Consider the following 19,392-nt stretch of genomic DNA (forward strand, 5'->3'; position numbering starts at 1 on the left):
TTATCAGCTATCCTGCATATCTGATTTATATTACTTTTCATAACAGTAGCAAGATTACAGCTATGAAGTAGCCACACAAATAACTTTATGGTTGGGGGTGACCACAGCATGAAGAACCGCACTAAAGGGTCAAAGCATTAAAATGGTTGAGAACCACGTTTTAGTGGAGTCCGGCTCCCTTTCCACCTGACGGGTGTGCATTGCCTTTGAAGAAGAAAACATAGTGTTTAAGTTGGTAGGCATTGAAATTTTTAGGACCAACATAAATTGAGAAGAATCAAGTCCTTCTACTAAATCTGTGTGAAATACTGAAGGTGAAATACTGGGAACTAGGAGACGCAGAACTGGAGATGGGGGGAAAGCGCATGGCCCTGCAGTCAGTCCCCAACAAAGCCGGGGACAGGGGGTTGGAGCCATCAGCAGCTTCCTGCACATATTGGTCTTCTAGAGGCCCCATGTTCAGTTTCAGGCACACATGGTAAGTCACAGCCGTCTAAAATTAGTTTCATGGGATCTGATGCCCTCCTCTGGCCTCTTCATGCACCTGGTATATTTAATGCACACGTAGACAAAACACACACTAAAAAAATAAAATAAAATAAAGCATTTTTATTCTTTTAAATAAAGAAAAGGGTTTTGTTGTTGCCGTGGGGTTTATTTGGGGGGGGGAGTTGAGGGGGTCAGTCCTTTATAATGAGGTAATACTGAAATGTCTGACCAGGACAGTATTATTTCCACCAGATTGACATTTCTGACATTTTAGCATTTCACTGGGTTGTTCACAAGCCGATTGAACACGCAATGGCAAAGTAAGGTCACCAGTAATTGTTCTCTCACAATTCTCCAGTTCTGATGCCTCAGTGCAGTGCTGACCTCTGAACCATGCGCTGCGCTGCCAGGAATAGACGCACAATAGGAAAACAAGAGCCTCAGGGCCAGGGCAAGAGCCAGGCCTCTCATCTTCCCAGCTCTGCTACATTCAACTGTGCAAGCTTGTATCTTTGTCGCCACCCAGGGTCTGAATTCCTCATGCATGCCACAGGGTTTTGGGTACCTCTTGGCAAAACCAGGTCAGATTCAGAGTTTAGCACCCATAAAGGAAGGCAGGAGGCTGCATTTTAGGGGGGAGGGTGATTTCAATTTTATGATGTAAGTAATTATAGTAGCTTTATAGACTCCTGGAAGCCAGCAGTGGCTGATGAGTCAGCCTTACAGAGAGCTATTGAAGATCTGCAGCGCTTTTGCTGTTGTTATTTTAAAGTAAAGCAACAAAAGGCGACAACAGGAGGTTAGGCACTAATGGTAGAGTGCCACCGAGTTCTGGGAATGGTAGCCGAGAGCTTCCACGGACAGGGCTGTGAGGGACTTGTCATCATGAGCTGTTCTGCCAGCTGGACCTCTACTTCAGCCTTGTCGGGGAAAGGTGCTTGTTTGGGAAATTGTGGTGGTATAGCATTACATCTCAGTAAATAACACACTGCTGGCAGGTCATTACCAGTGACTGAGGCGACAAGTTATTTCCTTCCTCATTCTCTTGCCCTCCTGGCTCTGTTCTCCAAGTTCAGACATCAGAAGAACGCACCTAGTGACCCTGTCTGTCTGTCTTGAGCTTCAAATGCAGTCTCACCTAGTAAGATAGCTAGGAGCAAACATGACCGTCTCTAGGTTAGGCAAATCTGAGCTGTCTCTGCTTCCTTTTCCCTGGGGTCTTTCTCAGACTCCTCTCTGGTCGGAGAAGCAGGGAGGAAGTTATCCTTCCTCTCGGTGCTAGACTAAAACAGGCCTACTATGTGTTTCCCCACAGTCCAGTTTGGCTTGCTACAGACTGCCTGACGTTCCCTCGGTGCAGAGGGAAGGAGTTGAGGTATCCCGTCTTTATCCCAGCTGTGTCCTTGTATGTGACACTCAGAGTCAGTTGCTGAGTCCTGACTGTCATCGTGGCACTGCTAATCATCCCCCGTAGATTACCTCATCATGTGCATCCTAAACTATCTGTTTCTTAGAGGAGAGGGAGTGAGGATAACACACCCTCTCTCTCTCCCAACCTCTCCACACCAGGTATAAGAAACTGTAACATCCACTTGATGCTCAACTCCTTATCATCCTCTAGAATGTGATTTTAAAGGGTTGTAAGCAAAATTTAATTATATATATACACACACACAGTGCAGTATCTTAAATGAATAGAAGCAGAGTTTTGCTTATTCGAGTAACTGAAATGGACATTGTAGCAGCACCAACAAGAACAATGAAGCAGTTTAATTATGGAGCAGGTAGCAGGCACCTGTGCAGATGAGTCTGCTCAGATGGCAACCTTGTTTTCTTTTTCAAACCTGGATTGCCAGGCATGGCGACAGATGGTTTCACCCATTGAACCATCCCACCAACCCACCCAAAAGTAGTCATTTTTTTTCAAATCAATTAGGGAAAAGATAAAAATCTTGTTATATAGGGGCTGGAGAGATGGCTCAGCGGTTAAGAACACCTGACTGCTCTTCCAGAGGTCATGAGTTCAATTCCCAGCAACCACATGGTGGCTCACAACCATCTGTAAAGAGATCCGATGCCCTCTTCTGGTGTGTCTGAAGACAGCCACAGTGTACTTATATATAATAAATGAATAAATCTTAAAAGAAAATCTTGTTATAACAAGGGCACCCGTTTCTGTTTACACAGATGGATGGAACTGAACTTTGTGTGAGGCAAAACTATAGGTTTTTAGAAAAACCTATCTGTCCAGTAAGATCAGTGTTGTGTGTGGGACATACTAGTTAGCAAAGGTTAGCTGCTCACATCCAAGGGTGGGCGTGACCAAAGAGAGTACAGGGAATGATGTCATTAATTATTGCATTTTAAAAAGGACTTAGAGACCGAAAACAATAAAAGCAAAGTGTGAATGTGTGTGTGCGTGCGCGCATGCGCGCACAAGGGGATCTATGAACTTGGGCTTAGGCAAAGACACGTGAATGGTGAAGCATGTTTTCCTGAAAGATTCTGACTCTTCTTACATTAAAATTAAATGAAAGCCTTACTACGTCTACGGTACTATGCGGTATGGTCTGGTCTTGCTACGGTACTGTGTGGAATGTCTTCACTATCCAAGTCAAAGTGCAGAGGGCAGGAATAAAAGACAGAGCTAAAAATATTCTCACAGCACACGCACACACCTTTGATCCAATCCCTGGCTTGAGTGTGAGTGAGAGGTGACATAGTGAAGTATGGTTCTCCCTTCCCTCGGACTTTACCATGTGCTGTAAATTGCTGCCGTGTTCTTTGATAAGATGAATAGTGACTTTGCTCAAACACTTGGGAAAATGGAACAGAATTCCCTGTCTGTCTGTGTTGTAATTACCCAACAGTTCAGACTCCAACTTAACCTGAAGGAGTGGGAGTGGTTCCTTTATGTGTTTTGAGTAGAGGGGGGGACCACTGAGTTGCCACATCTGACAGACACCTGCAGAGGTGAGTGGAGATCAGAATGACTCCCTTAGCAAGTGTGTCAGAGGGTGCTAATTCAATTCTGCTTTCAACAGCTCTGTTTATCCAGGCCATGAAATAGTGAGAGCATGGGCCCTCTGCATTAAGTAGTTCAATGCCAGTTCTCCGGTCTCCTTGGCTGACCCTTGAGATAGAGACTGAGCACTCAGCTTCCCAGAAACCACCATCTGATTGGCTTTTTCTGGCTTCTTCTCCAGGGTTATTAATGCTGGAAAGAGCACACACAATGAGGACCAAGCCAGCTGCGAGGTGCTCACAGTGAAGAAGAAAGTTGGGACCATTACTTCCACCCCGAACAGAAATTCCAAGCGAAGGTCATCCCTTCCCAACGGGGAAGGCCTGCAGTTAAAGGAGAACTCTGTAAGCACCGTTCCTCCTGCCCTCTTTGGTGTTCAAATATGCTAGCCCCGACTTTCAGATGCTGCGGCTTGTGGCTGGTAGTGGTTCACGTCTTTAATCCCAGCACTTGGGAAGTGGAGGCAGAGGCAGATGTGGGAGGATCTCTGTGAGTTCAAGGCCAGCCTGGTCTATGTGGTGAGTTCAGGACCAGCCTGGTCTATGTAGTGAGTTCAGGACCGTTCACTCTGGCTTTGTCCAGGTGCAAATGAATGGGTACGGAACAAGCCAGTCTTCAGATTCAGATTCAGCGACGGAATGGGTCAGTAGGGTATCACACATATCACACTGCAGGTGACATGTGTTGGGTGAGCTGTTGTTTGTTTATTAGGTTTGTTTTTGAACAAAGTAGACACAACACTATAAATAGGTTTGTTTTAGGAGCTGTCTCATATATATATATATATATATATATATATATATATATATATATATATATATATATATATATATATATATATATGGTGGTTTCAAAGAAGCCGATTTTTTTTTTTAAGAGGAAATGGCCTGAAAAGCTCTTGTAAGGGGCAGAAGAATCTCTAGCCATTGGCTCAGAGCCCAGCTGTGCTGTGTGACCCTGTCTTCCCCTTCCCTGTCCATTATACTTGGCCGGTTGGAGCCTGTTCCTAATGTTCTTCCAAGTTAATATTTGTTTTAGTTGGCTGAAGGCCCTTGCAGCCTATGGGGTGGCCTGGCAGACTGAATGCCCTCCTATTGACAAGCCCCAGGGTACATCCTCTCTCTCCAGAGGCTGGAGAACAAAGCAACATCTCCTCAGAAAGAACTGCAGACGCCCTTAGACAGGGAGTGGGGGACATCAACCCTGTGGATCAGCAGATTGTGCAGTCCTGTGGAGAGGTGCCCTGTGGGAAAATCGGGGCACATTAAATGAGGTGACCCAAATGTCACTATTTGTTCTAGTAATCTTTAGTACGTTTTTATATAAAATACACAAAAAATTTAAGAGATCCAGGAGTTCCATTTTAGTCTAGAAAATAGTGTCTTGTTTCATTTAGGCTCAGAGAATAGAAGTATTGAGATGGTTAGAGAGTCAGGAAGCGCAACGACCAGTGGTTTTTGTTTGTTTGTTTTGTTTTGGGTTTTGTTTGGGGTTTTTTTTTTTGGTGAATTATTATTATTATTTAATCTTCCTTTACAGTCCAGCCACTACCCTTTCCACCCCTGGCCACTCCCTATCCCATTCCTCCTCCCTTGACTCCAAGAGGATGCCCCCACCCCCTTCACCCCCGATCCCACTAGACTGCCCCACCCCCTGGGGCTTCAAGTCTGTCGAGGGTTAGGTGCATCTTCTCTGACTGAACCCAGACCTGATAGTCCTCTGTTGTGTATGTGTCGGGGGCCTCATATCAGCTGATGCATGCTTCCTGGTTGGTGGTCCAGTGTCTGAGAGATCTTGGGGGTCCCGGTTAGTTGTGACTGCTGGTCTTCCCATGGTCTTCTCCTCAGCTCCTAGGGATGGAGTTGCCATCCCATGTCAGGAACTCTGATCCAGAATTGTTCCTGTCTAAAAGAACTTCAGGAACAAAAAATGGAGAGGAACCTGAGGGAGAGGAGTGACAGGCCCAGATTGCGATCCAGCTCAAGGGGAGACTCCAGGGCCTGACACTATTACTGATGCTATGATGTGCTTACAGACAGGAGCCTGGCATGGCTGTCCTCTGAGAGACCCAACAAGCAACTAACTGAGACAGATGCAGATACTTACACCCAACTGATGGGCAGAAGCCAGGGACCCCTGTGGTTGAGTTAGGGAAAAACTAAAAGGACCTGTGGGGTTTTTAGCACTTTTTTCAGCTGAAGGAAGCATGAATTGAGGCCTTTCCCAAAGAACCAAAGTTAGGGCTTTACTGGAGAGGACAGGATAACGGTTAAGTGTGAGTGCTCGGCAGCAAGGTGGCTCAGGCTAAGACGTACTAGCTCGGTAATGTGGACACACTTATTCATTCTGTTAGGTTTGTTTTTTGTAACTGCCAAATGGCAAAAGGAAACTGGCTTGAAGTGTGTAATCTACTGCTGGTCTAGTGGAAAATTTTTGATGCAGTCATTAATTAGAAATCTTTAATACAGGGCTGGAGAGATAGCCCAGTGGTTAAGAACACGCTCTACTCCTGCAGACAATGCAGATCTACTTCCCAGCCGCCACACGGAGGCTCACAAGTGTCCCTACCTCCAATTCCAGGGCAGCCAACACCTTGGTCAGCGGACACCTTGTTCTGGCCTCTGCAGACATACTCATACACATATAATAAAAATACTTTTTCAATCCTTAATGCATATTCACCATCAATCCCCTCAGGACAGCCGCTCTTCCATGTATAAAGCTCAGTGAATTTTGTGCTTATCCACTTGTGAACGGTAAGTTAGATAGTCCTTTCTCCCACTCGATGGGGTTGTTCTGAGCATGGATTTATGGCAGGACAGAGCTTAGAACCTGAGAGTCTCTGCCAAGGACGGGCCACATGGACGTGTGTCCCTAGGCCAGTCAGTGATTTTTTTTTCTTTTCTCTTCCCGCCCCACTCCTCCTAGTAAGTGGAACCTGAGGTAATATTTCCAAAGGGATGGTGAGAACGGGAAGTGTGCTCATGGGTAGAACCCCAAGCTACCAGTGATGGTCCCAAACCATTATGAGACCTGTGCTCCTGGAGGGAACGAGGACGAGCTAGGCAGAGTGGACACAGCTGGACGCTTATGTCCAGTCTTAACTCCTTTATACTTATGTCCTTCTTTAGTAGGTTCCATGTTAGACTTTAAAACAGCCATATGGCCCTTTGATTGTAATTGCAGTAAAATTGCAGTAAAATCTTAAGCACTTTAGGTGTACGGCTCAGTGGCATTAAGTATGCCCACTTACTTGTATAACCACCACCATTCCCCACCTCTGGAACATTTGTCTTTTTCGCAAAAGACGTTTTGCTGGGGGAGGAAAGGGGGTGTTTGATCACAGCACACCAGAGGCACAGGCAGGCAGACCTCTGTGAGTTTGGGGCCAGCCTGGTCTACAGAGAGAGTTCCAGGGCAGCCAGGGCTGTGGGTTCATACACACTAATTTCCCATCCTGCCAATCACTTGGGCCTTCACCAATCACCATTCCATTTCTATGAATTTGACCACTCTAGGTACCTAAAATAAGGAGAATTCTACAATATGTGTCCTTTTGTACCTGCCTTGTGTTAGGGTTCAGGGTCATGGTGTTATCCAGGTGTGAGTCAGTTCTGAAGGGTGGGTAACTCTCTCCTTAAGAATCTACCTCGTTTTGTTTGTCCCTCACCTGCGATTGACATGGGGGTTCCGTACAAACACTTCTCAGTGTTCCGTTCTCACCCCTTTTGCCTGTCTACCTAGAAGTAGATAGATTCTGGATTCTATGCTGGTTCAGTCTAATCTTTTGCTGATAGTTGTGCTTTCTAGTGCCTGCACCCTTTCACATCCCCCACCAGGAACGCCATGGGGTCCAGTTTCTCACCTTCATTAACACTTTTATTTTCTTTTTATTTATTTTTTTGCCTTGAAAACAGTTGTCTCAGTGAATATGTGGTAGTAGTTATTGTAGTTTTGAATAATAATTAGTGATACTATAATTTAAACCTTTTATTCATGTGTATGTGGTGTTTTGAGCATGTGAGCCTGTGTATGTGCATGTGTGTGTGAGTGTGTGTGCCTGTATATGTGTATGTATGTGTATGCGTGTGTATGAGTGTGTGTGCCTGTGTATGTGCATGTGAGTGTGTGCATATGTGCATGTGAATGTGTGCATATGTGCATGTATGTGTGTGAATGTATGTGTGAGTGTGTGCCTGTGTATGTGCATATGAGTATGTATGTGTGTATGTGCATGTGAGTGTGTGTTTGTGTGTGTGTATGTGAGTGTGTGTGCCTGTATCTGTGCGTGTGTGTGTGTGTGTGTGTGTGTGTGTGTGTGTGTTTGATGGTACCCACACAGGCTACAAGGGGTGCATCCAATCCCTTGGAGCTAGAGTTACAGGTATTTGTATGTGATGTGAATGCTAGAGTCTGAACTCCGGGCTCCTGATAAAGCAGGAAAGCCATCTCTGCAGCCCCGTGATACTGTATTTCTATGTGCTGAGTGGCTTATGATGCATCTTCTTCAGAGGATATCTGTTTGGTTTCTTCGCATGTTTTTTTTTAATTATGTCCTCTGTTTTGTTGTTGTTCAAGCTGTTCTCTAAAAGCCTGCAAACCATGACATCAGCCACTGAGTGCTTGCTGTGTGCCAGCAGGAGATGCTGGGGATCCACCAAGAGACATAGAGACAAAACACCCATGAAGCATTTATTGAAAGAGGCAGTTAAAATGTAGTCTGGCTGGGTGTGGTGGCACGTGCCTCTAATCTCAGCAGAGGCAGCCATCATATTCTCTGAGTTTGAGCCTAGACTCATCTAGAGAATGAGTTCCAAGACAGCAAGGGCTACACACAGAAACCATATCTAAAACACAGACAGACAGACAGACAGACAGACAGACAGACAGACAGAAGTAGAGTGTGCCAGATGATGAATGCTATTGAGAAAAAGGTGGAATTAAAACCTGTGTAAGCTGGAGATAGCTGGGTGGCACGGAAGGCATCCTGAGAAGGTGCAGTTTGAGAAGAAGAGCGTTAACACTGTGACCATTGCAGAGACCTGGATATAAGAGCAGGTCCTGGGCCCTCATGTTCCAGTATGGAGGCTCCCCTGGTTGGAACAGAGATATGCAAAGGCTTTGTCATGAGAGTGGGATGCAGAATCAGGCAAGACCATGATGGTTGGGTCTTTTGGTGTGTATTCTAACTGTAGAGTTTACTAGCTTAAATTGCTGGATACACTGATTTTTAAAAGGTCAGGGACTTCCCCCCCTGCTAGAAAACATCCCTTAAAAGTCAAACTCACACATAGTCACACTTAAGGTAGAGCCTAGGCTTATAGCACAGTTGGAAACTGTAGTTAATGATAACGTATTAAATGCATATGGACTGTGTAGGACCTACAGCCGAAAACCATCAATGGGAGACAAACAGCGCAGAATCGAGTGTACACACACACCCTGCAGATATATTGATCTCTGAGTCAATGTGCTGAGCCCTGGGGCAAGATGAGCTCAGTTCTTACAGCTCCGTCCCTTCTAGACCTGGAGGAGCGAGTTACACTAAGCCGTAATGGAGTGACTCGGCCAGTGCAGTGAAGATAAGAAGCCCAGTTTGAAGGGAATCCTGACACAAAGTGGCCACTGGTGGTCTGGTGGAAGGCTTCCGGAACTGGCTGGCTCCCAGTGGGTCACTAACTCAAAGATTGGGCCCTCCTAAACCTTCCCCGCTAGTAAATGCTCCTCTCCGGTACTCCTGAGGGTCCTAAACTTTCCCCTGCTACTCAAGGCCCGAGGAAGGGGCCAGTGGCCAGTGGCCCCAGCCGGCAAATCTCCAGGTCCCGCCTCAGTCTTCCTGCCCAGCCATTGGCTGTACAGCAATTCTTTATTGCCAATCAAATCCAGCTGGGGGCGGAGACCCTCAGTGTCTAGGAACGCAGCCTTTGGGAGTTGAACTGAATTGAGATAGCCTTAGAACCGATCCCTAACATGTGACATTTGAACTGTGATCTTGAAAAGTGAACAGGAGGGGGCCAGGTGATGGTGGTGCGTGCCTTTAATCCCAGCCCTCAGAAGGCAGAGGCAGGCAAATCTCTGAGTTCAAGACCAACCTAGTCTACAGAGCGAGAGTTCTGGAAAAACTAGGGCTACAAAGAGAAACTGTGGCTTAAAAAACAAAATCAATCAATCAATTAATTGATATATAAACAAAGAGAAGTGAACAGGAGTAAAACTTCGTTTGAGATTATATGCCTGTCATGCCTAGATCATGCCTAATAGACCCTGGATTCAATCCCCAGTAAAATGAAATAAAATAAAACAGCAACAATAATAATAAGAAAAGATAAATAAGTAATTCTGCAAGCAAATTTTAGAAAGGAGTTGGGGTGAGGTGTTTCTGATTAACCCAGGGGTTCTCAACCTGTGGGTCACATATCAGAGATCCTGCACAAGAGATATTTACATTGGCAGCGTCAAAATTGTAGTTACAGAATAGCAATGGAATTAATTTTATGGTTGAGGGTCACCACAGCATGAGGAACTGTGTTAAAGGGTCACAGCGTTATTGTATTAAAGGGAAGTGCGTGTGTAGAGACAGTTTGAGAAAGAGCCCATGATGCAGGTCATGTGTTCTTGGAGTGGAGCATCAACCAAATGATGGGAATGGTACCTGAGTTGTCGGGAGCCAAGCCTGGAAGTTGTAACAAGTTAGGCTCAGCCACACATCCCCAGGAAGCCAAATAAAGACACAGAGTAGCAGTGAAAAGATAGGAAGAGGAGTGTTGTTCAATGTGACAACATTGGGAAGAGGAACAAAGAGGTTCCATGGCTGCTCCCCCAACCGCCAGCTTCGGTGCATCTTCAGGGTCCTGACATGAAGTTTAGGTTTAAAGAGAGACTGAGTACACATTACTCAACAGTCCTGGTCAGGGTACAGTCCTATTCATCACCACTTCCACTTCAGAATCTCCGCTACAGGGATCTGACAAGCTGTCAGAATTGTATGAAATCTTTTCCTCAGAGACGGGCTTCCCCCCTTTGGCAAGCACAAGGGCTTTAGCCCTTCCTTTCTCCCAGAGTGAGATTCCTGAGGAAATTCATATTCCTTCTGGTCCATAGTCTCAATAATTAAGCAGCAGAAAGGAAAGGCAGAGTCTTTTAGAATGCCTTTACTCCTGCCAGGACTGTTAGAATCAGACAGGAGCGGTGAGTGTTAGACATGATATCTGTCAGATGAGATAACCAGCTGTGACTTTAACCAAATGACAAGATGTGACAAGATGAATTGGATGACAATGGTCAGAGGATGCTGGGATATGAACTCGGAGGCTCCCATGCAGCAGGTGAGAGGTGGTGGGAACTTAGTAGGAGGCAGAGATTAGAGGGAGGAGTCAGACGACCTGATATGAGAAAGAATAGCGGAACTGACCAGACCTCTGACTACCTGAGGTAAGAAGGAGTTAGGGTTGACGGATGCTTCCAAATCTCTGTGCTGGACAGATGCCTCAGGAAGGGTAGGAGGGTGGATGGAGGCGGTAACTAGAGTGTCATTCTATCTGTCCAGGTAGGCAAGGTCTGCAGCTCACAAGCAAACCTAGGGAGTTTAAGATTTCAGGAGTTACAAGTTCAGAGACCAAAGCTAAAATGTAACTATATTAAAAAGAAAAAAAGAAACTAAGAAGGCGAGAGAAAAAGTGCAAGCTAGAGACAAGTCCTAAATAATCCAAGAAGAAAGGTGTCTTAGTTGCTTTGCTATTGTCATGACCCACAAAGTAAGTTACAAAAGAAATCATTTAATTTGGGGCTCATGGTTCCAAAGAGTGAGTCCATGATCATGTCATCAGGGAGAATGGAAACAGGCACAGACCAGCATGGTGCTAGAGCAGTAGCTAAGAGCTCATATCTAATCCATAAGCATGAGGCTTGGAGAGACAGAGAGCTAACTGGCAATGGTGTGAGCTTTTGAAACTTCAAAGCCTACCCAGAGTGACACACCTCCAACAAGGCCACATCTCCTAATCCTTCCCAACCAGTTCTACCAGGACCAAGTATTCAAATCTATGACCCTATTGGGGTCATTCTCATTAAAGCCACCATGAGAGGGAGTTGTTAAGCAAAGAGAAGAAAGAGACTATTGTGACATAAGTCACATAAAGGCCAAGCTGGTATGGATGGGGAAATGGGCATATTATAAGCCAAAAATGGAACAATAGGATCAATAACAGCTTCGTCATCTCACTGAAGACAGAATGCTGACCAACAGGAGGAACAGCCAAGGGGGTTATGTGGGTCAATACAAAGGATTAACGTCTCCCTCCTTTCTTGGCCTGTGTGTCTGCAGTGAACTTAGTAAAACCTGAAGTGTGTGTTTCCAAAAAGTTTCATGTATTGTGCAAACGTGCAACTTCCTAAGAGGCGGAAGAACACCTGAAGCCTCTTATCTGATAACATAGGATTACAGCAAGAAGCAAAAATTATAACAGCTGTGCTTGGTCGGCAAAGTCAAATGTGTAGCCCAGCTCTACCCTTGTGACTGATGATGTCTCTTATACTTTGTGACAACAGGATTCAAGGATAACGAAGAGATCACTTTTCTCACTGTAGACAATTACTATCTGGCATAAAAATTTAATTTGACCCCATTAATACAATAGTCTGCCAGCCAGTGAAGTCAACTTAAGCCTTTTATTTTAAAAGAATTCGACCTTTCAAGCCTCGTGTGATTGCAAACACCTACAATCCCAGCACTCAGGAGGCAGAGAGGCAGGTGGATCTCTGAGAGTTTGAGCCCAGCCCGGTCTATAGAGTGGGTTCTCTAGGACAGCTAGAGTGCAGTCAGTAGTACTGTCTAATCTTCGACCGAAAGCCTGACCGTGGCGCCTCCCTTTGAGAGGGAAGCCACAAATTGATCTCAGGTTCCATTTGCACATGAAGTCGGATGTCAGAAGTTGGAGAAGCCATGTTGGAAAGAAATCGTCAATCTTAAAAAGGAGCTCTACATTAAGAAGTAAAAGAAGTTTGAAGGTTGAAAATAATAGTTTGAAGAAAAGCAAGGGATTATCATTAAATGGGGTTTCTTGCATGGCATGTATAGATTTCATTTCATTAGTCAATTAGCAGCTTGGTGATATTATTCATAAGAAATAAGAATTCTCTTCAGAACAGTGGTTCTCAACCTATGGGGCATGACCGCTTGGGGGGTGGCATCCAAATGACCCTTTCACATGCACATATGTTGTCACCTAAGACCATGGGGAAACACAGGTGTATTATAGTTTATAACAGCAGCCAAATTATAGCTATGAAGTAGCCATGAAAATAATCTTCTAGTTGGGGATCACCACAGCATGAGAAACTGTGTAAAGGGTCACAGATTTAGGAAGGTTTGGAATTGCTGTTTTAGAAAACTAAGGAAGAGAAATCTTACATGTAGTCTCAGACAAAAGGCCAATGAGCACTGGCTGTCTGCTGAACGTGTTATAAAGAAGAGCTTTGTCCATCCCAAGGGAGGTGGGGCTCTGCTCATGCCTGGACCACTTGAGTGCAGTCTGTGTATGAAAAGCCACAGATCTCTCAAAGGGGCAAATCAGTAACGGATCCTCCTCCGTTAGTATGTAAGTGGTATGTAAGCCTTAACATCCCTGTGCCTCCGATTGCTGCTTAAGTGTGGGCAGCAGGAGAGAAGGGGGTCTGGACATCTCCAGGGACGGTTCTGAGAGTTGCTCTTCAGGAAAAACACTCCAAGTATCTTGGAGGCATTGAGACTAATGTGCAACCCCTTGCCTACCACTGGAGAACTTTTCACTTGACTAGGCTGAGATTCAAAGAAGCAAGCAGGATCACGGGTTTTCTTTACTTAGATTTGAGAGCCTTTAAAGAGTTCTTATTTATCATAGAGATCACCATCACGTGCAAACAATGACTTTCTAAGGGCTTTGGCTTGCCAGTCCCCAAGTGTCCAATCCCAGGAATGGAATAGAAGTGAGTGATTCTACCAAACTGCCTTCAAAGAAGTTACCATCATAGGCATCTAAAAACCTTACAGTGAAGAAGCACGTGTCAGGCTAGGCACAGTGCACACCCTCAGCACTTGGGGGTCAAAAGCAGGTGGATCTTAGTGATTGATTTGAGATGAGCCTGCATAGTAAATTTCAGGCTAGTCAGAGCTACACACACACACACACACACACACACACACAGAGAGAGAGAGAGAGAGAGAGAGAGAGAGAGAGAGAGAGAGAGACTTAGACAGAGAGACAGAGAGAGAGACAGAGAGAGACAGAGAGAAACAGAGAGACAGACACAGAGAGAAAGACACACTCACACACACACAGAGAGAGAGAGAGAGAGAGAGACTTAGACAGAGAGAGAGACAGAGAGACAGAGAGAGAGACAGAGAGAGACAGAGAGAAACAGAGAGACAGACACAGAGAGAAAGACACACACACACATACACACACACACACACACACACACACACACACACCCCGCTTCTCATTTGAAGTGGGGATTGTTTTGAGCTTGAGAGTACCCACGGGGACACATGCATGCCCTCTGAGGGCATTTTCCTAAGAGCGCCCTCACGTTGTTTAATTTGGAGAGAAGCACGCCAGCGTGAGTAGTTCCAGTATCTGTAGTTCAGTGTCTGATTACAATAGCAGGAGAGAGCTGTGGCATCAGCATTCCACAGCAGGGGAGAGGAAGACTGACTACCTCCTCAGCAGAGGTCTAGGCAGCGAGCAGTATGGGAATCCACGGCCTGCAGGAGCATCCAAGAGGAGAGGAAAAGGCCCAGAACATGGACCAGTGTTAACTCTGAGCTGCAGTTGCCACTCCTCCCAGAACCCTCTCCACAGGAGCTCTTCCAGCCACGAAACAGTCAGCTGAAAGTTGCCTCTGGTCTCCCTGTCCTTGTTCTTTGCTCATGACTTGGGTCTTGGTGCTCATGGCACTGTGTTCCCCGTGGTGATGGGGCTTAGAAAACATAGAAATGGCCTTTAATCCACTGGTTCCTCTTTTTCCTCTTTTTCTGTGCATGTCAAGAAAATGTAAACTTTCCGTTTATTCACTTAGATCTCCCCTCCCACCCCCAACACCCCCTCCCCCCACCCCCACTCCCCAACACACCCTGACCCCACCCACCGTGAAGACACAGGGCAGCTGGTTCCTTAAAACTCTTTTATCTGTTAGTTCTGGAGACTAAAGAACTCTGGGTGGTACTGACTAGGGATTACCTGACCACCAGGAGTTGAGAGGACCCATGTCAGAGTCCTTAGAAAGATGCCAGGTCTGAGCTGGGGCACATGGAGAGGCTGAGTGCTCACCTCAGACTGGGCTCCTCAGCATCTCCCTACCCACACGGCGACTCAGACAGCTGAAGGGAACTATGTGATTCATAAACGTGAGCTTCTCCTTCAATAACTCATGACAACGAAACAACATTCTTGCTGACATATAAAATCTAGATTTTTTCCCCAATGATGGAAAAATATCTTAATAACATTAAAAAAGAGTTGCTTCTTTTTTCTTCTAAAAGAAGGAGAGGAGGAGGAGGAAGGATAGCAAAGGGTGTTTTGGATAATGATTATCTATCTCTCCATGGAATCCACAGCGTAATATAGCCCAATCATCCACAGTGCCACACAAGATCTTCATCTGCTAACCTGTATAGGGCACTATGATCGAGGTTGGGGAAACACCAAAATATTGTATGCGCTGTTGGATCCCATTCAGGGCTAATTATGCAACTGCTGTAGGATAATACTCTATTGTTCTAGCTGGAGAAACTCTGGGATAAACCCAAAGCAGAGGGCCATCTTGCCACAACAATCCTGCGGGCTGCATGTAGGTGGCTAGAATGCATAGCACAATGTCTGCACCCTCCTTCCATCGATGTAACACTGCGCCTTGTAATCCTTTTTCAACCTTCTTTAAAGCTTCCCTTGCTTCATCAGTCAATTGTCTAGGAGAATCCAAGCCCGAATCCCCAACTAAAGTATTGTACAATGGTTTTAATTCATAATTTGGTAATTTTAAATAACATCTGACCCAATTAATATCTCCCAATAATTTTTGAAAATCATTAAGAATCTTAAGATTATCTTTCCTCAATTCAACCTTCTGGGGGATAATGATATAAGGGCTTACTTTTGCTCCTAAATAATTTACAAGATTGCCCTTTTGTACCTTTTCGGGGAATAATCAATCCTTTACCTTCTAGCAATTTAACTAAGTTTCCATATGCTAAATCTAAAATCTCTTCATTCTTTGCAGTTAAAAGGATAAACCTTGGAACAAAGACCATGCGCTGTCACACAACTTTGCACAAGCTGTAGTAAATCAATCTCTACGTTCTAACTTTCGACAGGAAATGGTCAGTCATCTGATAAACAGAACATTGCTAGGAATCCATTTTCTGAGTTTGTTTACTAAACACCTTGAGCAAGAACCAGCTACACATAAAGTTCCTTTAAATTTGGTCCACAAAATCACTTAGCAGGTTGGAAATTTTAAATGTGCAGTAAGAGGAAGTGGAAATCCCAAATCCCAACACACTGCAATTACAAAAGGGATACACATGCATACTAAAAAGAAACTGTCTCCCAGAAGGCACAGACATAAAAGGGATTAAGGGGATAGTCTTTTAACACAGACAAGAATTAGCTGATACCCTTCTTCATTTTGTCAGCACCATAATACCTAAAATGATTTAAACCTGAATTCACTGTGCACTGTGACCACAAATTAAAAAATACATAATTTGTCTTACTATATATTTCTAGACATTAATTGAGATGTAATCTTAAACTGCCTTAAAAGGGGGCTGTGATAGCAGCTATGAAAGCAATATTCAAGCATGATTTCAAAGATGTCCCCAGGGTTAGTTAGCCTTCTTTGTCAAAAATCTTCATAATGTCACCAAAAACTTCATCAACAGACTTAGAAGCGTCTATTTTCTTGACTTTCCCCATTTCTTCATATAGGTCAATGATTCAGACAGCTCATGAAGAGCCAGAAAAATTGGGTGGGATTGTGAATTCCCCATGATTTTGTGTAACTCACCGTTACTGTACACAATCTTCACAGCAATAGGCAAAAATGAGTCCCAAATGAAAAAGGAGGTTTACAAGCAGCCACAAAATAAGGAGGATGAAAAAGTCCATCGACTACAAGGCTGTCTGTTTTTACCTTCGGTTCGCTACTACTGCAAACTTTCTTGCTCACTACCCTGAAGCTTTATAGCCGCTAATTTCCCGAGGTCCTTATAGTCCCACCTTACCTTGGGAACTTTCCAGCACTGCCCTGACTGCGAGAAGTTCTGATCTCCTGGTTCCTGTACGGGCCACCACTTGTCTCGCCCAACCGTGACCAGCAAGGAAGACACAACCAGCGAAGATCTTCTTCAAGCAGTTTTACTCAGGAACCTTGATACAATCTTCTGACCCCGAGAAGAAATCCCCCCACCACACTTAAATAGCTAGCGCTGGCCAATCCTAGCAAGCCACGTGGGCATAATGGATAGGTTGTACTATGCAGAAGCGACCAGGCCAAGCAGGAACAGCCAAATAAGGACTTGTTTTTCTCAAGGAGCGGAAGGCAGAAACCTGCACCATCCCTGGGGCGCAGGACCTTGCAGCTCCCTACAAACTATTTCTGGATTAGTCGTCGCTCATCTATCTATTAAAAATAATATTTTTTTTGCAGCACTTGAGAGGCAGAGGCAGGTGGATCTCTGAGTTTGAGGCCAGCCTGATCTACAGCAGGGACTATACAGAGAAACCATATCTTGAGTGGAAAAAAAAGGAATGCATTCTCAATGCGCCTATCCATTTATTGACATATAATCATAATACTATATACCCATAGAGTAGAATTATTTTCCCATAACAAAAAATAATTTTTTATTATTAAGGGCAGTATTTTAAAATAGTAACAAGCAACTATTAAGTTTTGTGAATTATATGCCAGGCATGGTTCTGAGTTGATTTTTTTACAGTGACCAAAGTCTTGTGAAGAGCTAAGATATTCTGTTATTAGTAGCTAATGTGTCAGGGCCCAAATGTGTCAGTTACAGTAGCAAGTTCAGGTCAGGTCCGTATCACTGCTGTCTGCTAGAGTGTTGCAGTTCTCCTGAGCAGTATATGCTTGTGATCAGATGGGGTTAGATTGTCCTTCCAGAGAACAATGCCATTGTTGACATGTTCATGATTGCTTGTGCTTTCTGTCAACAGTTTCCTGTAGAAAAACTTTGAGAGATAATTTAGTTTAAATTTTGCTAGTATCATCCACCACACTGGTTAGCTGAGGAGACAGGGGCCAGGGAATGAATTCCATTGTGCTCAAGTTTATCAAAAGTGCAGCAGTGTGTGTGCCCCAGGAGTAGTCCACTTCCTACCACACGAGGGCGCCAGTGTCGGTGTCTGGGAATTAAGAGTGCTTGAGGTCTCCGTTTTTTACCGGAGACTGTGAAAGGATTCTGGAGTTTGTTATCTATGCAGACTGACTGCTCTGACTTCCCCTGTGAGCTCCCCGAGGAGAGCATCCTGGGGGATAGGCGGTTTGAGTTATATAACTCTGAGTGAGTGAGAAGGCCTTTCTTTAAGCTGTGTAAACCAGGCTTACCCAGGGTTTTTGTGTGCTTCCTGCCTTACAAGTCAGTATTTCTGCGGGCAGCACAGGAAGTGTTTGCGGTTACATCTGAGACCCCCTTTCTTTGTCAGCACCCCATGGAGAACAATTGATTATTGTTCTCACTGGGATGTTTGTGCCTGGGGGTTCACCAGAATGCTAGCGCACACAATGAGGGGTACGGGATAGCTTCCACCCACCGTGCCCTGACCCAGTCAGAGTATACAGTCTGTCTGAAATTATTCTAGTTTCCTGTTCAGTGGATAATTTCGTTTAGAGTTTTAGCTTTGCTAAAAAAGAACCAAGGTCTTTACATATGAATAGAGGAAAGAAAATAATTTTTAAAATTTTTTCTGTTTTTTTGTTTTGTTTTGTTTGTTTTGTTTGTTTGTTTCTGAGACAGGGTTTCTCTGTGTAGCCCTGGCAGTCCTGAACTCACTCTGTAGACCAGGCTGGCCTAGAACTCCCAAGTGCTGGGATTAACAGCCGGGACCCCCATGCTGAAGAATAATCAAAATTGTTAAATTAATTTCTCGTGGTTTTGAGAGAAGAAGCTACACCTTCGGTCATGCTTTAGAGAAAGCCTAAACGCAAACTATGAACCTTAAAAACTCCCATTTGTCACCTTCTGGAAACTTCTCTTATCCGGCTATGACCGTGTTCCTTCAGTTTTGTTTGTGTGGTGCTGAGTTGAGCCCTAGGTCACCTGATACACAGCAGGCAGGCACTTTACCATTGAGCCAAGCCCTGGCCTTTTCCTCACAAAGAAGGAAAGATTGTATATGTGTGGATAAATTACATGTAAGATTGATTGTTCTTGTCATCAAATGAAGTGATTTAGTATGTAACTAAAATTGTTTACTTTTAAACTATTTAGCTTACTTTATTTAAATGCCCTTAATTTTTTATGTGCCCTAAGTGATTTGGTTTTTTGTTTGGTTTTTTGTTTGTTTACCAAATTCTACAGTTTCATATTTCAAGAAAGGGCTTCATTCTGTTTTTCATGATAAAGTGAAGTTGACTCCTGCCTATCTTGAACAAAAACAGGCTAGGCATGTGTTAAAATGTAGCAGTAAGAGACCCTCTCCCGGCTGGCGGCTGGCGAGAGGACTCAGCCGTTAAGAGTGTTGGATGCTCTCCAGAGGTCCTAAGTTCAATTCCTAACAACCACATGGTGGCTCACAACCATCTGTAACGGGGATCTGATGTCCTCTTCTGGTGTGTCTGAGGACAGCTACAGTGTACTCACATAAAACAAATAAATAAAT

The 19,392-nt window shown here is 44.5% G+C and overlaps 1 protein-coding gene across 6 annotated transcripts in view; it reads left to right on the forward strand.

The window, feature by feature from the left end:
* Nucleotides 1-19,392, forward strand: part of Ppm1h (protein phosphatase, Mg2+/Mn2+ dependent, 1H) — a 264,454-nt gene that overhangs the window by 96,068 nt on the left and 148,994 nt on the right. For all 6 annotated transcript variants that reach the window (XR_015624052.1, XM_087557298.1, XM_087557294.1 and 3 more), the window contains exon 2: nucleotides 3,696-3,858. Coding sequence is in view for 4 of the 6 variants with exons in the window: in XM_087557294.1 (XP_087413420.1) it covers nucleotides 3,696-3,858 (163 nt within the window). In the remaining 2 variants the exon portion in view is untranslated. The remainder of the gene's footprint in view (nucleotides 1-3,695; nucleotides 3,859-19,392) is intronic.

The sequence above is a fragment of the Rattus norvegicus genome, chromosome 7 (assembly GCF_021556685.1).
Source record: "Rattus norvegicus strain SHRSP/BbbUtx chromosome 7, alternate assembly SHRSP_T2T, whole genome shotgun sequence".
Taxonomy (NCBI): domain Eukaryota; kingdom Metazoa; phylum Chordata; class Mammalia; order Rodentia; family Muridae; genus Rattus; species Rattus norvegicus.